A 12,740-nucleotide genomic window follows, 5' to 3' on the forward strand; every position below is an offset into this window, starting at 1 on the left:
TTTTCTCGCTCTCTCTCTCTCTCTCTCTCGGTAGAGGGAGGTGAAAAATGATATATGAATGAACTCCCTTATATTTGAATTGAACTACTAATGTTCGTTTATATGACGCAACTTGCGTTAAATGATTTACTTACGTTACGTGAACGAAAGAATTGCTTTTGATAACGTTTTATGAAAAATGATAACGCGCTCGCGGTGAACGATGTTTACGTTAATGTTAGCGGCTTGCGCTTATGAAATGATTTGCGTTTCGATATGAATTTTACAAAGACGCGTTTTACGTTAACAATTCTTGTAATTTACTCTACTTTTAAGATTTACGTTAACTTTACGTAAGGACAAGTGAAAAATGACGGTAAGGATTTTAAAACGATGTTAGCAAACAATTGTATGAGGTTACGTTAAGTGAAATGAAATTTTCGCTCAGCGCGCGAGTGAGCGATGCGAGGTGAGAAACACGTGAGGCGAGAAGAGCGGGGTTAGCACCACGGTGTGCTAGCATTGATGGCGAATCAGCTGATTCTCTAAATATGCGAAGGCCTTTAACAACACAAAATACTACTTTCTTATTCAAGGCGAATTACGTTAATTTTTCTGGCAGGACGATAGATACCAGTACCAAGATCGATCTTATTTACGTTAAAACTTTGAGACTTACGTTACTTTGCTTAAATGGTTTAGATAATTCTGAAAGGGATAAAAACATGGCTGCCGCTGTGAGCGAAAACGAAGGCTGGTTGAGACCGCGCAGGCGCGAAAGTGCGCTAAGCTGAATTAGCTGAGAGGTAGCGGTTACCAACACTTGGAATGAAACTAAGTTACAAATGAAACCCTAACATATCACAGACAAAGAATTGTACACTTCTTTTGCCGTAACTATTATAAAACACCTCCAACTAGCTAGGCTTTCTAATACAGCAATAAACCCTGGCAAAGCACTTCCTAGTTTGATCTGGTCCTTTCTGGCATCTATCTGTACACGTGCTGTCTCGTCCGACGAGCACAATGCGATTTATAAAATAACAGAATTCGCTCGGCGCTCTGGCTGTTACAATATAATAATATTTCTACCTTCACATTTGTTTAAAACACTTCTAAATAAAAATACTTAACGTACCTTAAGCTAACATAGGTTATAAATAATCATATTAATGAATGGAATACCTTACCGTGAGTCAGTGTGTCTTCTTTCCCTGCAAGTGTGCTTGATTTACGCTTTGTAAAATAATTTACAGTTTACGTTTTACAACGGATAACGTGATTTACAAGCTTTTTTTAAGCAAGCTAGGTTCATATCCTGGCAAGGTCGCCAATGTTACGTATATAGCGGCCTTGAGAGAGGCTAGATACGTAAACGGAAGTAATTTAGGGATTTCAAGAGGGAATTGCTTTAACTTACCGTAAGCTGAAAGTTATTATTAATTTCTTTAGAGGGAAGGTCGCCAGAAAACTCAGCTCGTTACTTAACAACTATTTATTTACAAAAAAAGGACCGTGCTGGCCTGGAGAATAGTTAAATGATATTGGCCCCCACGTTGGGGCTTATAGTCTCATTCAATTCAAGCTGATTTTCATAAAACTTGGGTAATGCACACTTGCGGGCAGAGACGGCACGTGACTCATGGAATCTGGAAATGAATCCCAGATTAAACGAGATAAAAGAAAAAATGACTTCTTGCTTTGATTAATTAATTCTCTAATACTGGGGAGAAGGAACTTTTAAGGTTTCACTGAAGTATGCAATGACTCCATTGGTCTGGGACGATCACACAAGGGGAAGCATGCGGCCATGAGGCAGTGAGAGGGAACAAAAGGATGAATTCCTTTTGTTGCTGGAAATTGAATTGGGAGAATGAGGATCAAAATTATAATAGGTGATAAGAGAGAGACTGGCAATATGCTGTTCCACAAGACGTACCTGGATGTCGTGTTCAGTGTAGACCTTTGTAGAAAATGTGGCTCTTTGTAGCAAAGTATGGGGGCCCCTTTGTCTGAGGCCTGGGTCATCGGCGCGCCACTCACACCCTGGGTAGGCCTAACAGGAAGGCAGGTAATTTGACCTCTGTCCGAGATCACGTCTCGCAGCCGACTGAGACAGAATTCAGTTGGGTTGCTTGGGGGTTGGAGGTCAGCTTAACCCCCACGATCAGCAAATCCTGGAAAACAAGCAAGATACAGCCAGCAGAGGGGTCACAGGAAAGAGAGCTTAAGGTATAGGTCTAAGAAGTACCAATCTGCCTACACCCTCCCTTTTGAGATACGTCACCTACAGCTGATAAAAGACTCTTTCCCCCAACTGGGGAACTTCCTATCTCTAGCTGGCGGGTTTTGGGTTTCCCCGCGTGGTTACTAAAATCAGCTGATATTCTAAAGAAATGGCTGCCGTTTTCCAATCAAATTATTTAGTTAATTGCGGGGTAGACGAACGATCTATAAACGTCTACAATATATATACATATATATATAGAGAGATATACTATATATCTATATATAATATATATATATATAATATATAGTATATATATATATAGATAGATATGTATATATGTATATATGTATATATGTAGATAGAGATATATATATGATATATATATGATATATATGTTATATTTGATATATCGATGTATATTATACTATATATATATATATATCTATATAGAGTAGATATCTATACTAGATATATATATATATATGTATGAATATATATATTAGCTATAATATATATATATAGTCTATTCTATATGAGAGTGAGAATATATGTATATATGTTGAAATATATATAATATATATATATATATATATAGATTAATATATATATATATATATATATGTGTGTGTGTGTGTGTGTGTGTGTGTGTATAGTTACTGTTTTATAGTTCTGAATGTTATATATGATTTGATGCGTAAATTAGGCCACAAAGTGAACACGGGAAAGTAAATTTATTCATAAAGTTTTCAGCAAAAAGTGGGAAGTTTAAAAAAAACTGCACTGAAATGTATTTCTTTACTACAAAATGGTTGCTTTTCATTCATTTACTTTGCGTTCCCCACAGAGTAAGTGACAAGCTCCATAAATCCTTGCGATATTCCATAAGTAGTTTATTTTTTTCTTTTTTTTTTTCTTTTTTAAGCCACATTTATCACTTTAGGTAACATGCTGTATGTTAAATCAAAACGTTTGCTAAAGTAATAATAATAATAAACAACCTAATATATAACATAGGTCTAGGCTTAAAATAGATGTCATAAGCATTGTAAACAGACAAAAACGATATGAAACATGCAGGTCTGTATGCCACCTTTTATGATCCGGATATTTTGAAATGAGATATTTTCCCAAGAGAATGGGCAGCATATTATGCATGATTTAGGGTATACATGTGGTAATCCTAAGCCAAACGAATGCCCTATTCAGGGTTATGAGTTCCAAAAAATTGGAAAAGAGCACATCATAATTGGTCCTTTTTTATCAATAAGCTACATCAATATAAAGAAAATCCACGATTATAATACACCACTTCCTAGCATACTGATATTGAAACTTATTCGGTTATAATCAATTGAATCACTTCAACTAATGCAATTACCTAATGCATATTTGCAGTTGTTTCTCAAATAAATAAATAAATAAATAAAAACTCATTAAACAAGACTAAGTTTACAATAATGTAAGTCAGTCATCACCCTAAGATTAATTCACCAAATTTTACTAACCTATATATATAATTACAAAGGCAAATTGAAGATTACTGGACCTAAAGAATGAATCCATTGTAACACATCACGTTTGGGTTACGTCATCTGCTGTTGTCAAAACCGGTTCTTAATTGATAATCGTATGATCGTATCTGATATTGGCGCGTGAACACTCGAGACTAGTAAAAATGTTTTTTTTTTTTTAGTTTTTTTCCCAAAAATATTAGTATTTTCCAAAATATATAATTTCAATCTTTTTTTATTAATGGAAAAAAATGTTAAAAGCATAAATATATATGCGGACCTACAACATCGCATACGTGAGGAGTGCAGACCTCAGCTCTGCATTCAATGACTCCCCCTCGAATCTTCTCCGCACTTTTGGTCGTTTCTCTGCGCTTTGGCAACACTGGCGCTCTGTTACCCAACCAATCAACAGTACCACGTTTCCACCTCTGTCTCTGTTATTGTTTACCTTTCCACCCGACACTGCCAGCGCCATCTTGTTTTCTATGATGTCACAACACAAATACAATAAGAGTTTCCAAAACCAAACACTTGTTTCTCATACATTGATCATCAACCACATTTCACCAATACAATGCAGAAAATAATAATAACAATGATAAAAATAAAATAAATCTCACTAAATTGATATATAATCACACTTATTTTTCTCCCTCCCCTCCAACTGCTTCCTAACCCAATCCCCTCTAATTTCTTTTGCTCTCCAACTCTTTACCCTCTTCATAATTTCTAATATTTTCCCCTGAAACTCCTGGTTTAGTTAATACATCAGCTACTTGATCCTTTCCTTTTATCCATCTCACCACCTTTATTTCCCCAGATTCTATTGTTTCCCTTATTGCTGCAATATCTGTTTTTAATCTCTTACTACTTACCCAGTACTCTATTTTATTGCAGTTATTAGTGTTTTACTATCAGTATTAACCAACGATTCTAATTTACCATTATTTCATAGGTACTTACTCTGTGTTATGCTTTATTTCATATTTCCTTGCTTACCAATTTATTCTTTTCTATGATATTAAGAAATCAAGATATTTGTAGAAAGGGAAATGGAAGAAAATGTGATTCCATTCCTTGTTATTGCATAAAAAGTTGATCAATCATGAACCTATGTAATTGACTTAGAATTCTGCGCAGTGAAAAAGTTGATATTTATTTGGCATCTGTAATGGGAGAAATGGTTTTATCTCTGTTGTTGTTATAGATTTGGCAGATAGGAGAAGATAAACTCACATGGGAGGACCCAAACAGCCCCACCAGAAAGAGCTCATTTAATTTTGAAATGAAATATATCAACAGTGAAAAAATATTTTCCTGTGTACTGTAAATATATAAGTATGATACTCAATAAAAACTAAAAAAAAAAAGAGAAAAAAAAATTACGTATTGGGTCTTTGCATTAATGTCATAATGAATGAAACAAGGTAAGTTATGTACACAAGGTTACCATGATATTACACAGCGAAATGGGCAATCAATGATCACAATATAACAGAGGGTTAATAATACCTGTTTGGTAAATTTCTTCAAAGCAACATTGTTTAGTCTACCGCACAATATGAGTGATGCAGTGCTTGGTAAGTATAATTTGTGGCAAGGGAACAGAAGATTGTAAAAAGGAAAATTTACTAAATTCTAGGTAAAACAAATTACATAATACTATAAAGCATTGTGTATTTTAAAGATTGATAAGGAAGTTGCTGCATAAAAATATAACCATGGTGATAAAACCATGGTAGGCTTTAGGTGAAAGGAGTTTGGGTGTGGGGTAGCTCATACATACAGTGGACCCCCCCATTTGTGTTCTCCAGATTTGTGGACTCGCTCATACGCAGATTTTTCTGTGGAACCTATCTAAAAATTATTAGCAGGAGGACTCTCTCATTCGCTGGTTTTTCAGTTATTAATATTCACTAACTACGTATACTCTGTTTTTTTCCATCTGTCCATCCGCCTGTGGTGTTTGCGTATGGTATCTCTGCGTCCCGGGCTTTACATAGTTACGTTGCTTACATTCAACAATAATAATAATATCCTATTTCGAATATTAACGGTGTAATTCGCATACTGTAATTTATTAAAACACTTTTCAGTTGAAAATGTACTCCCAGATATCCTTTTATTTACCTAAAACTTACACATACCGTAACTATCTAAAGTCCAGGACGCAGTGTTACCATACGCAAACACCACAGGCGGATGGACAGATGGAAAAAAACAGAGTTTATAGTGTATTATGGTGTTATTTTCACTACTTAGTACATTTTTATGATACAAAAATGATTACTAATTTTCAAATATTAATATTGGTTAATACTGTACTAAGTTTAATAAGATTGAATTATATTATAAATAATAAAAATAATAATTCTCTCTCTCTCTCTCTCTCTCTCTCTCTCTCTCTCTCTCTCTCTCTCTCTCTTAGTGAGATAGTACATGATGTATGTTTTTTGTATGGTAAATATATGATTTATTCATTTTCTAATAATATTAATGTAAACAGCAATAATATCAATTCATTAAAAGAAAATACCATAGCGAATTAGTAAGATTTTTAGTTTATAAATTAAAAAAATTATGTAAGAATGAAGGAAAACCCTGTCTTTTTAACATTTGGACTAGAGAGAGGGGTTAGGGTGGAGCTGTCACAAATGTCAAGAAACCTTACAGCAAGGGGGCGGGTGTTGCCATCTAGTGAGTCTGTAAAAATTGTTGCTATCTTTGGGTCAAAGGATTATAAAAAAAAATTTTTTCTCTCTCTCTCTCTCTCTCTCTCTCTCTCTCTCTCTCTCTCTGTTATGAAGGGGGAGAACCGTTGGACGAAGACAAAATAATTTTTACAGAAGAGGACATTAAAACATAGTAGACAAACTCAACAAGTTCAAATCTCCTGGCCCAGATGGGATTTATCCAAGAGAAATTAAAGAGCTAAAAGAGAAGATAGTTCCTCACCTATATAAACTGTATAGAAAAAGTGCTGAATGGCACCAAAAGGATGGAAACTAGGTAATGTGCCCCCATTTTACAAAAAAGGTCCAAGAGAAGAGTTGGGAAATTATAGATCAATCTGTCTAATGTCAGTCGTCTGCAAAATTTTTGAGTCCATAATTGCAGAGCAAATTGTGGATTACATTGATAGAAACAACTTGTTGTTAAACAGCCAACACAGTCTCAGACAGAACAGATCCTACCAATCAAACCTCTTGGAGTTTTTTCATAACATGCTTGGTATTTATGACAGTAGTAGAGTAATAGATATACTCTACTTAGATTTCCAAAAGGCCTTTGACAAAGTCCCACACTAGAAACCGATGACAAAAGTTAGAGCTTTAGGAATTGTAGGAGAAATACCAGACTGGATCGAAGACTGCCTAACTTATTGAAAACAGATAGTTGTAATAAATGGTGAAGAATCAGATTGGGCGGATGCAACAAGCGGAGTTCCTCAGGTTCTGTCCTTGGCCCTCTCGTTTTTTATTTACAGTAATGACATTGATTTGATATAGGCTTAACTAGCAGGATAGCCAAATTTGCAGATGACACCAAACTAGGTGTAGATGCAGCAGACCTAGATGCGGTGGAAAGTTTAAGAAATGATGTAATGAAAATAGGAAAGTGGTAAAAAAATGGCATATGACTTTTAACATACCGGGTGTTTCGAAAATGTGAAGTTGTGAAGTTTTCTGCTATAGCCTATCTCCAAGTACATTTTCTTAAGTTTCTATTAAGCTATTTTTCATTTTACATTTCTTGTATTTTCAGACTGAGTGACGGAGTTAGATACAGCCATAGCTAACGACTCGGAAGAAATCGGATGGATTGACCGTATCCGGGCTATAACCTTCAGAGAGGCCAGGGATGCTGGTGCATCCTTCATTTCATGTTCCTGGATAGCTAAATACATTAAAAGAGATGAATCCTTTGTGAAAAGAAACTGTAACAAAAATCCATATGATTGTCATCGCGAAAAGAGTGAAAATCTCGTAATAAGGCCTGAAGTCCTTTCTCAGGAGTCAAAAGACATCATAGGTGAGGCAGTGGGTAGACCAAGAAAGTCTTTATGTGAATTGGCGCTTGAACTAGAAACAAAAAGGGGAAAGAAGAGAAGTTATAGTGCTGTATATCGTGAGTTGAAAAAATCTGGTATCAAGCCATTTCATGTTATCAGCAAGCCCAACATCACTCAGCAACAGAGAGAAGATTGTGCATGGTTTTGTGGTTCATTTCTTAAAGATTGGGATGAAGCTGACTTTCTCCATGTTGCCACATCAGATGAATTCTTCATTTACACAGTCAGGAAGCCAAATCATAAAAATTACATCATTTGGGCCGCAAAGTTGGATGATATCAGCGATGATGTGCGCTATCGCCAAGTTGTGAAATTTCCTGAATGTTTGGGAATTTTTCTCTGTTTCACAGCCAGACAGTTAATGTGGATCATCAAAGAAAAAGGACAGTCATGGAATAGCGAATACTTCAGAGAAACTGTGCTTACTGGTGGAGTATTTCCTTTCCTCACAGATCCTGAAAATGTATTATCTGTTGAAGAAGTCACATTTTTGCATTATAAGGAACCATGTTTCAAGGCTCTTCAGACACAGGAGCTGCTTTGAAACAGTGTTATCAATTTCTTCTCATCTAGTAAATTTCCAGGTAGCTCCCCTGACCTTAATGTGTGTGAAAACATTGGTATAGTATCTTAAAGGAGCGTGTTGAAGCTCGCACAGTGAACTATGATGGTATACCAGGCTTTGACGACCCGCGAAGAGAGGTGACCGAAGTGTTCAGGGAAATGGAGTTTGAGTCTCAGCTTATTTGTGATTTGCTGAAATCATACCCCTCAAGAATGCAGGCTGTGGTACAGTCAGATGGAGGCCACACAAAATATTAAATACTCAGAGAGAAACTTAAATAAAGAGAGAAACTTAGATAAATACCTGTTCTGAATTACTTTTGTTTTTGTCCATATCAATTTTAGTTTATGCTGTAGAGGGGGGCCCTCTAATTTCGAAAACACCCTGTAGATAAGTGTAAATGTTACAAATAGGAACAAACAACCCTCATGCCAGCTACATGCTGCTTGGGAATGACATAAATAGTGTAGCACAAGAGGAGGACCTTGGAGTGATTACTGCCATGGACTTCAAATCCACAAAACAGTGCATAAAAGCTGAAAAGAAGGCACAGAAACTAGTGGGATACAAAAAGAGTACAGAAAGAAGGAAATGGCGCTGCATCTCTACACATCAATAGTTAGACCCCATCCTGAATATACAGTACAGGTTTGGTCACCAACACTAAGAAAAGACGTAAATAGATTAGAAGGATTGCAAGCAAGAGCCTCAAAGTTAATTCCATCCATCAGGCAAGTAGGTTACGGAAGACGACTAAAGAGCCTGAACTTGTATGGCTTAGAAACACGATGATTGCGAGGACAACTAATAGAAACATTTAAAATACTGAAAGGCATAACAAAAGTAGACAGTAACCTATTTACGTTAAACAAGAACCAGACAAGAAATAATGGATGGAAACTAGAACTGAAGATATACAACACATCCCACTGTGGGAAATTCTTCACATACAAGATATGTGACACGTGGAATAAACTGCCACCAGAAGTTGTAAACCGCAAGAGTTTGGAAGAGTTTAAAAGAAAGCTAGACAAAATCATTAGGACACTGTGAAGGAACAGTAAAACCTGCTCCTACAGATAAGAGAGCACACGATATCTCCTCAGATGGACTAACAAGTCTTTGAGACATCCATCCTAATTCTTGTAACTCTCTCTCTCTCTCTCTCTCTCTCTCTCTCTCTCTCTCTCTCTCTCTCTCTCAGGAATGTCTCTCTTTAAAGAATTGGTATTAATCATAACATAATTTAATCTTATTAAACTTAATTGATATTGTAAGGAGTTACACACTCTCTCTCTCTCTCTCTCTCTCTCTCTCTCTCTCTCTCTCTCTCTCTCTCTCTCTCATATTATGTGTTCCCTAAGTAATTCATAAATAATTTCACTCTTCGTGGTTATTGGGTGTACGTTTATATTTCTAGTGGTAAAATGTTTAAGATGACTTTGAAATTATATTAATAATATAATTTCAAAAGCATATTTGATGTAGGATGATACTTTAAGTATACATTGGGTATTTGAACTTTCAAGATAGGCAGTGATAAGGGGTTTTATTTTGCCGTTCTTTTATCTCTCTCTCTCTCTCTCTCTCTCTCTCTCTCTCTCTCTCTCTCTCTCTCTCTGCCAAAGGATTGATAGATAGACAAGTAGATACTTTGTTCAGCCCTCTCTTTCTTCTCTCTGGAAAAGATATAAATATTTATGGGAGGGGAAGAAGTGTTGGCTATATAAGGTCATTTCAATCTTTTGATATCGTAAGGAGTTTCTCTCTCTCTCTCTCTCTCTCTCTCTCTCTCTCTCTCTCTCTCTCTCTCTCTCTCTCTCTCTCTCATATTACATATTCTCTAAATAATTCATAAATAACTTCACTCTTGATGGTCAAATAATGCTGTTGCCATTCAATGGCCTCTCTCTCTCTCTCTCTCTCTCTCTCTCTCTCTCTCTCTCTCTCTCTCTCTCTCTCTCAAATACAGAAACAAGGAAATATTGGCATGATCAGTATGGTCTTGACCTGCCACCTCGGTGGCCGCGAGTTCGATTCTCAGGCATTCCATTGAGGGGTTAGAGATGTATATTTCTTGTGATAAAAGGTCACTCTCGATGTGATTCGGAAGTCACATAAAGCTGTTGGTCCTGTTGTTGAATAACCACTGGTTCCATGCTACGTAAAAACACCATATAAACAAAATAAACATCTTGAATATGCAGTACAGTTTTGGTCACCAACACTAAGAAAAGACATAAATAGATTAGGAGTACCAGCAAGAACCACAAAGTTAATTCCATCCATCAGGCAAATAGGTTACTGAAGATGACTAAAGAGCCTGAACATGTAATGGCTTAGAAACACAACGATTGCGAGGACAACTAATAGAAACATTTAAACTACTGAAAGGCATAACAAAAGTAGACAGCAACCTATTTACATTAAATGAAAACCAGACAAGAAGTAATGGATGGAAACTAAAACTGAAGAGATACAACACATCCCATAGTGGGAACTTCTCCACATACAAGATATGTGACGTGGCATAAACCACCAGAAGTTGCAAACAGCAACAGTGTGTAAGAGTTTAAAAGAAAGCTAGACAAAATCATTAAGAAACTGTGAATGCATAGTAAAATCTGCTCCTACAGATAAGTGAGCACACGATGTCTCCTCGGATGGACTAACAAGTCTTCGAGACATCCTAATCCTAATCCTTGTAACTCCTTGTAACTTCTCTCTCTCTCTCTCTCTCTCTCTCTCTCTCTCTCTCTCTCTCTCTCTCTCTCTCTCTCTCTGTTATTGGCTCTACGTATATATTTCCAATGGTAAAATGTATAAGATGGTTTGAAGGTATATTTGATGTAGGATGATACTTTAAGTATTCATTTGGTATTTGAAATTTCAAGATAGGCAGTCATAAGCAATTTTAGAGGGGGTTCTAAGTATTTGCAGATTCTATCTATTTTTTTTTTTTTTGTACCTGGTATGCATCCCCCATGAATTTGGGGGTCCACTGTACCTGTATACTGAATTGCAAACTGATTTATGTCAAAATTTAGCTTCCGGCATGCATGCAAAGAACCTAATCCTACCTGCATCTCATTCAAGCAGTTTTTATTAGTTAATAAGGAAGATACTTTTCCATTATGTTTAAAGTAGAATGCTGGATTTATTTGTATTTAATCAGCATTTTATTGATATTTTTTAATGACAAAAGGATTATATTTAAAATATTTTTTTCAGTGCAATGCCTGAAAGTCCAGGGCCACTGTTGCAGTTTATAGCCGATGTTCACACTTTCCAGCGACAACAAAGGAATAAACTACGTGAAGTTCTGGTTCATTGTGTCCCAGGATTAGGGAGGTCCACAGTTTTTACTGTTCTGTCTGCATACATGAGGGAACTTCTTGCTAGTAAGTTTTTTGTTTGATAGTTATGGGTGAGAAGTATTTACAGTTTTTCAGGTTTTTTTCTTTACGTACCGTAGTTTTTACAAGGCGCTGAAAGGGTGGGCAACTAAATTCTCTTAATTAGCTCATACCTGAAGTTAAAGAGAATTCTTTAACCAAGAAAGAAAGCATAGAAAAATTAGAACATTTTGTGTTGAAAACTTTTATTTTATTACTTACAATCACTAGCAGTACAGGCAGTCCCCGGGTTACGATGGGGGTTCCGTTCTTGAGACGCGTCGTAAGCCGAAAATCGTCGTAAGCCGGAACGACGCTTGGAAATATGTCTTAAACTAATAAAAAGTTATAAAAACCTTAACTTGTAATCCTTTGGTTTACACTACATGTTGTTTCCTGTAAGTTTTTATTAACAACCTGGAGTATTTTCATAAAAGAATGCTGGTTCTTGAAGGTAAAAACTATTGTAATCCTCTGGTGACACTACATTCTTGAAGTTTTATGTACAACCTGGAGTGATTTTGCAAAATCTTGAGGGCTACAAGAACAGCTGATTACTATTTACGTATCATATAGACTAATTAAAGTAAATGTATCTTTAAATAGGCTTATATATTAGTATCAACAAAACATTTCCTGCCATGAGTCAGAGGCCGTTTAATGAAACGAACACTTCTCTGTCCTATCTGTTCAGAAAATAAACGTTACGTCAATCCCCGAGACCATTGTTGCCAAAGCGTCCTCTCTTCTCTCTCCTCTCTCTCTCTCTCTTCTCTCTCTCTCTCTCTCTCTCTCTCTCTCTCTCTCTGATCAAATTACATTGGAAACTTGACATACGATTGCCCTAATATACGAATGTTTTGAGATACAACAGAAAATTTGCGAAAATACAAGCTTTGATATACAACGAAATATTTGAGATACGATTTTGCGATGAGTGTTAGTTTTGTATAGGCGACTGATAAATGGCGTTCAGTCTGTTTGT

General features: G+C 36.1%; 1 protein-coding gene across 2 annotated transcripts in view; it reads left to right on the forward strand.

Annotated features, from left to right (window-relative positions):
* Window positions 1-12,740, forward strand: part of LOC135197837 (tyrosine-protein phosphatase non-receptor type 23-like) — a gene marked incomplete in the record, with an annotated part of 242,063 nt that overhangs the window by 205,915 nt on the left and 23,408 nt on the right. For both annotated transcript variants that reach the window (XM_064224997.1, XM_064224998.1), the window contains 1 exon segment: window positions 11,592-11,761. In XM_064224997.1, the coding sequence (XP_064081067.1) occupies window positions 11,592-11,761 (170 nt within the window).

Source organism: Macrobrachium nipponense, chromosome 21 (genome assembly GCF_015104395.2).
Source record: "Macrobrachium nipponense isolate FS-2020 chromosome 21, ASM1510439v2, whole genome shotgun sequence".
Classification (NCBI taxonomy): Eukaryota; Metazoa; Arthropoda; class Malacostraca; order Decapoda; family Palaemonidae; genus Macrobrachium; species Macrobrachium nipponense.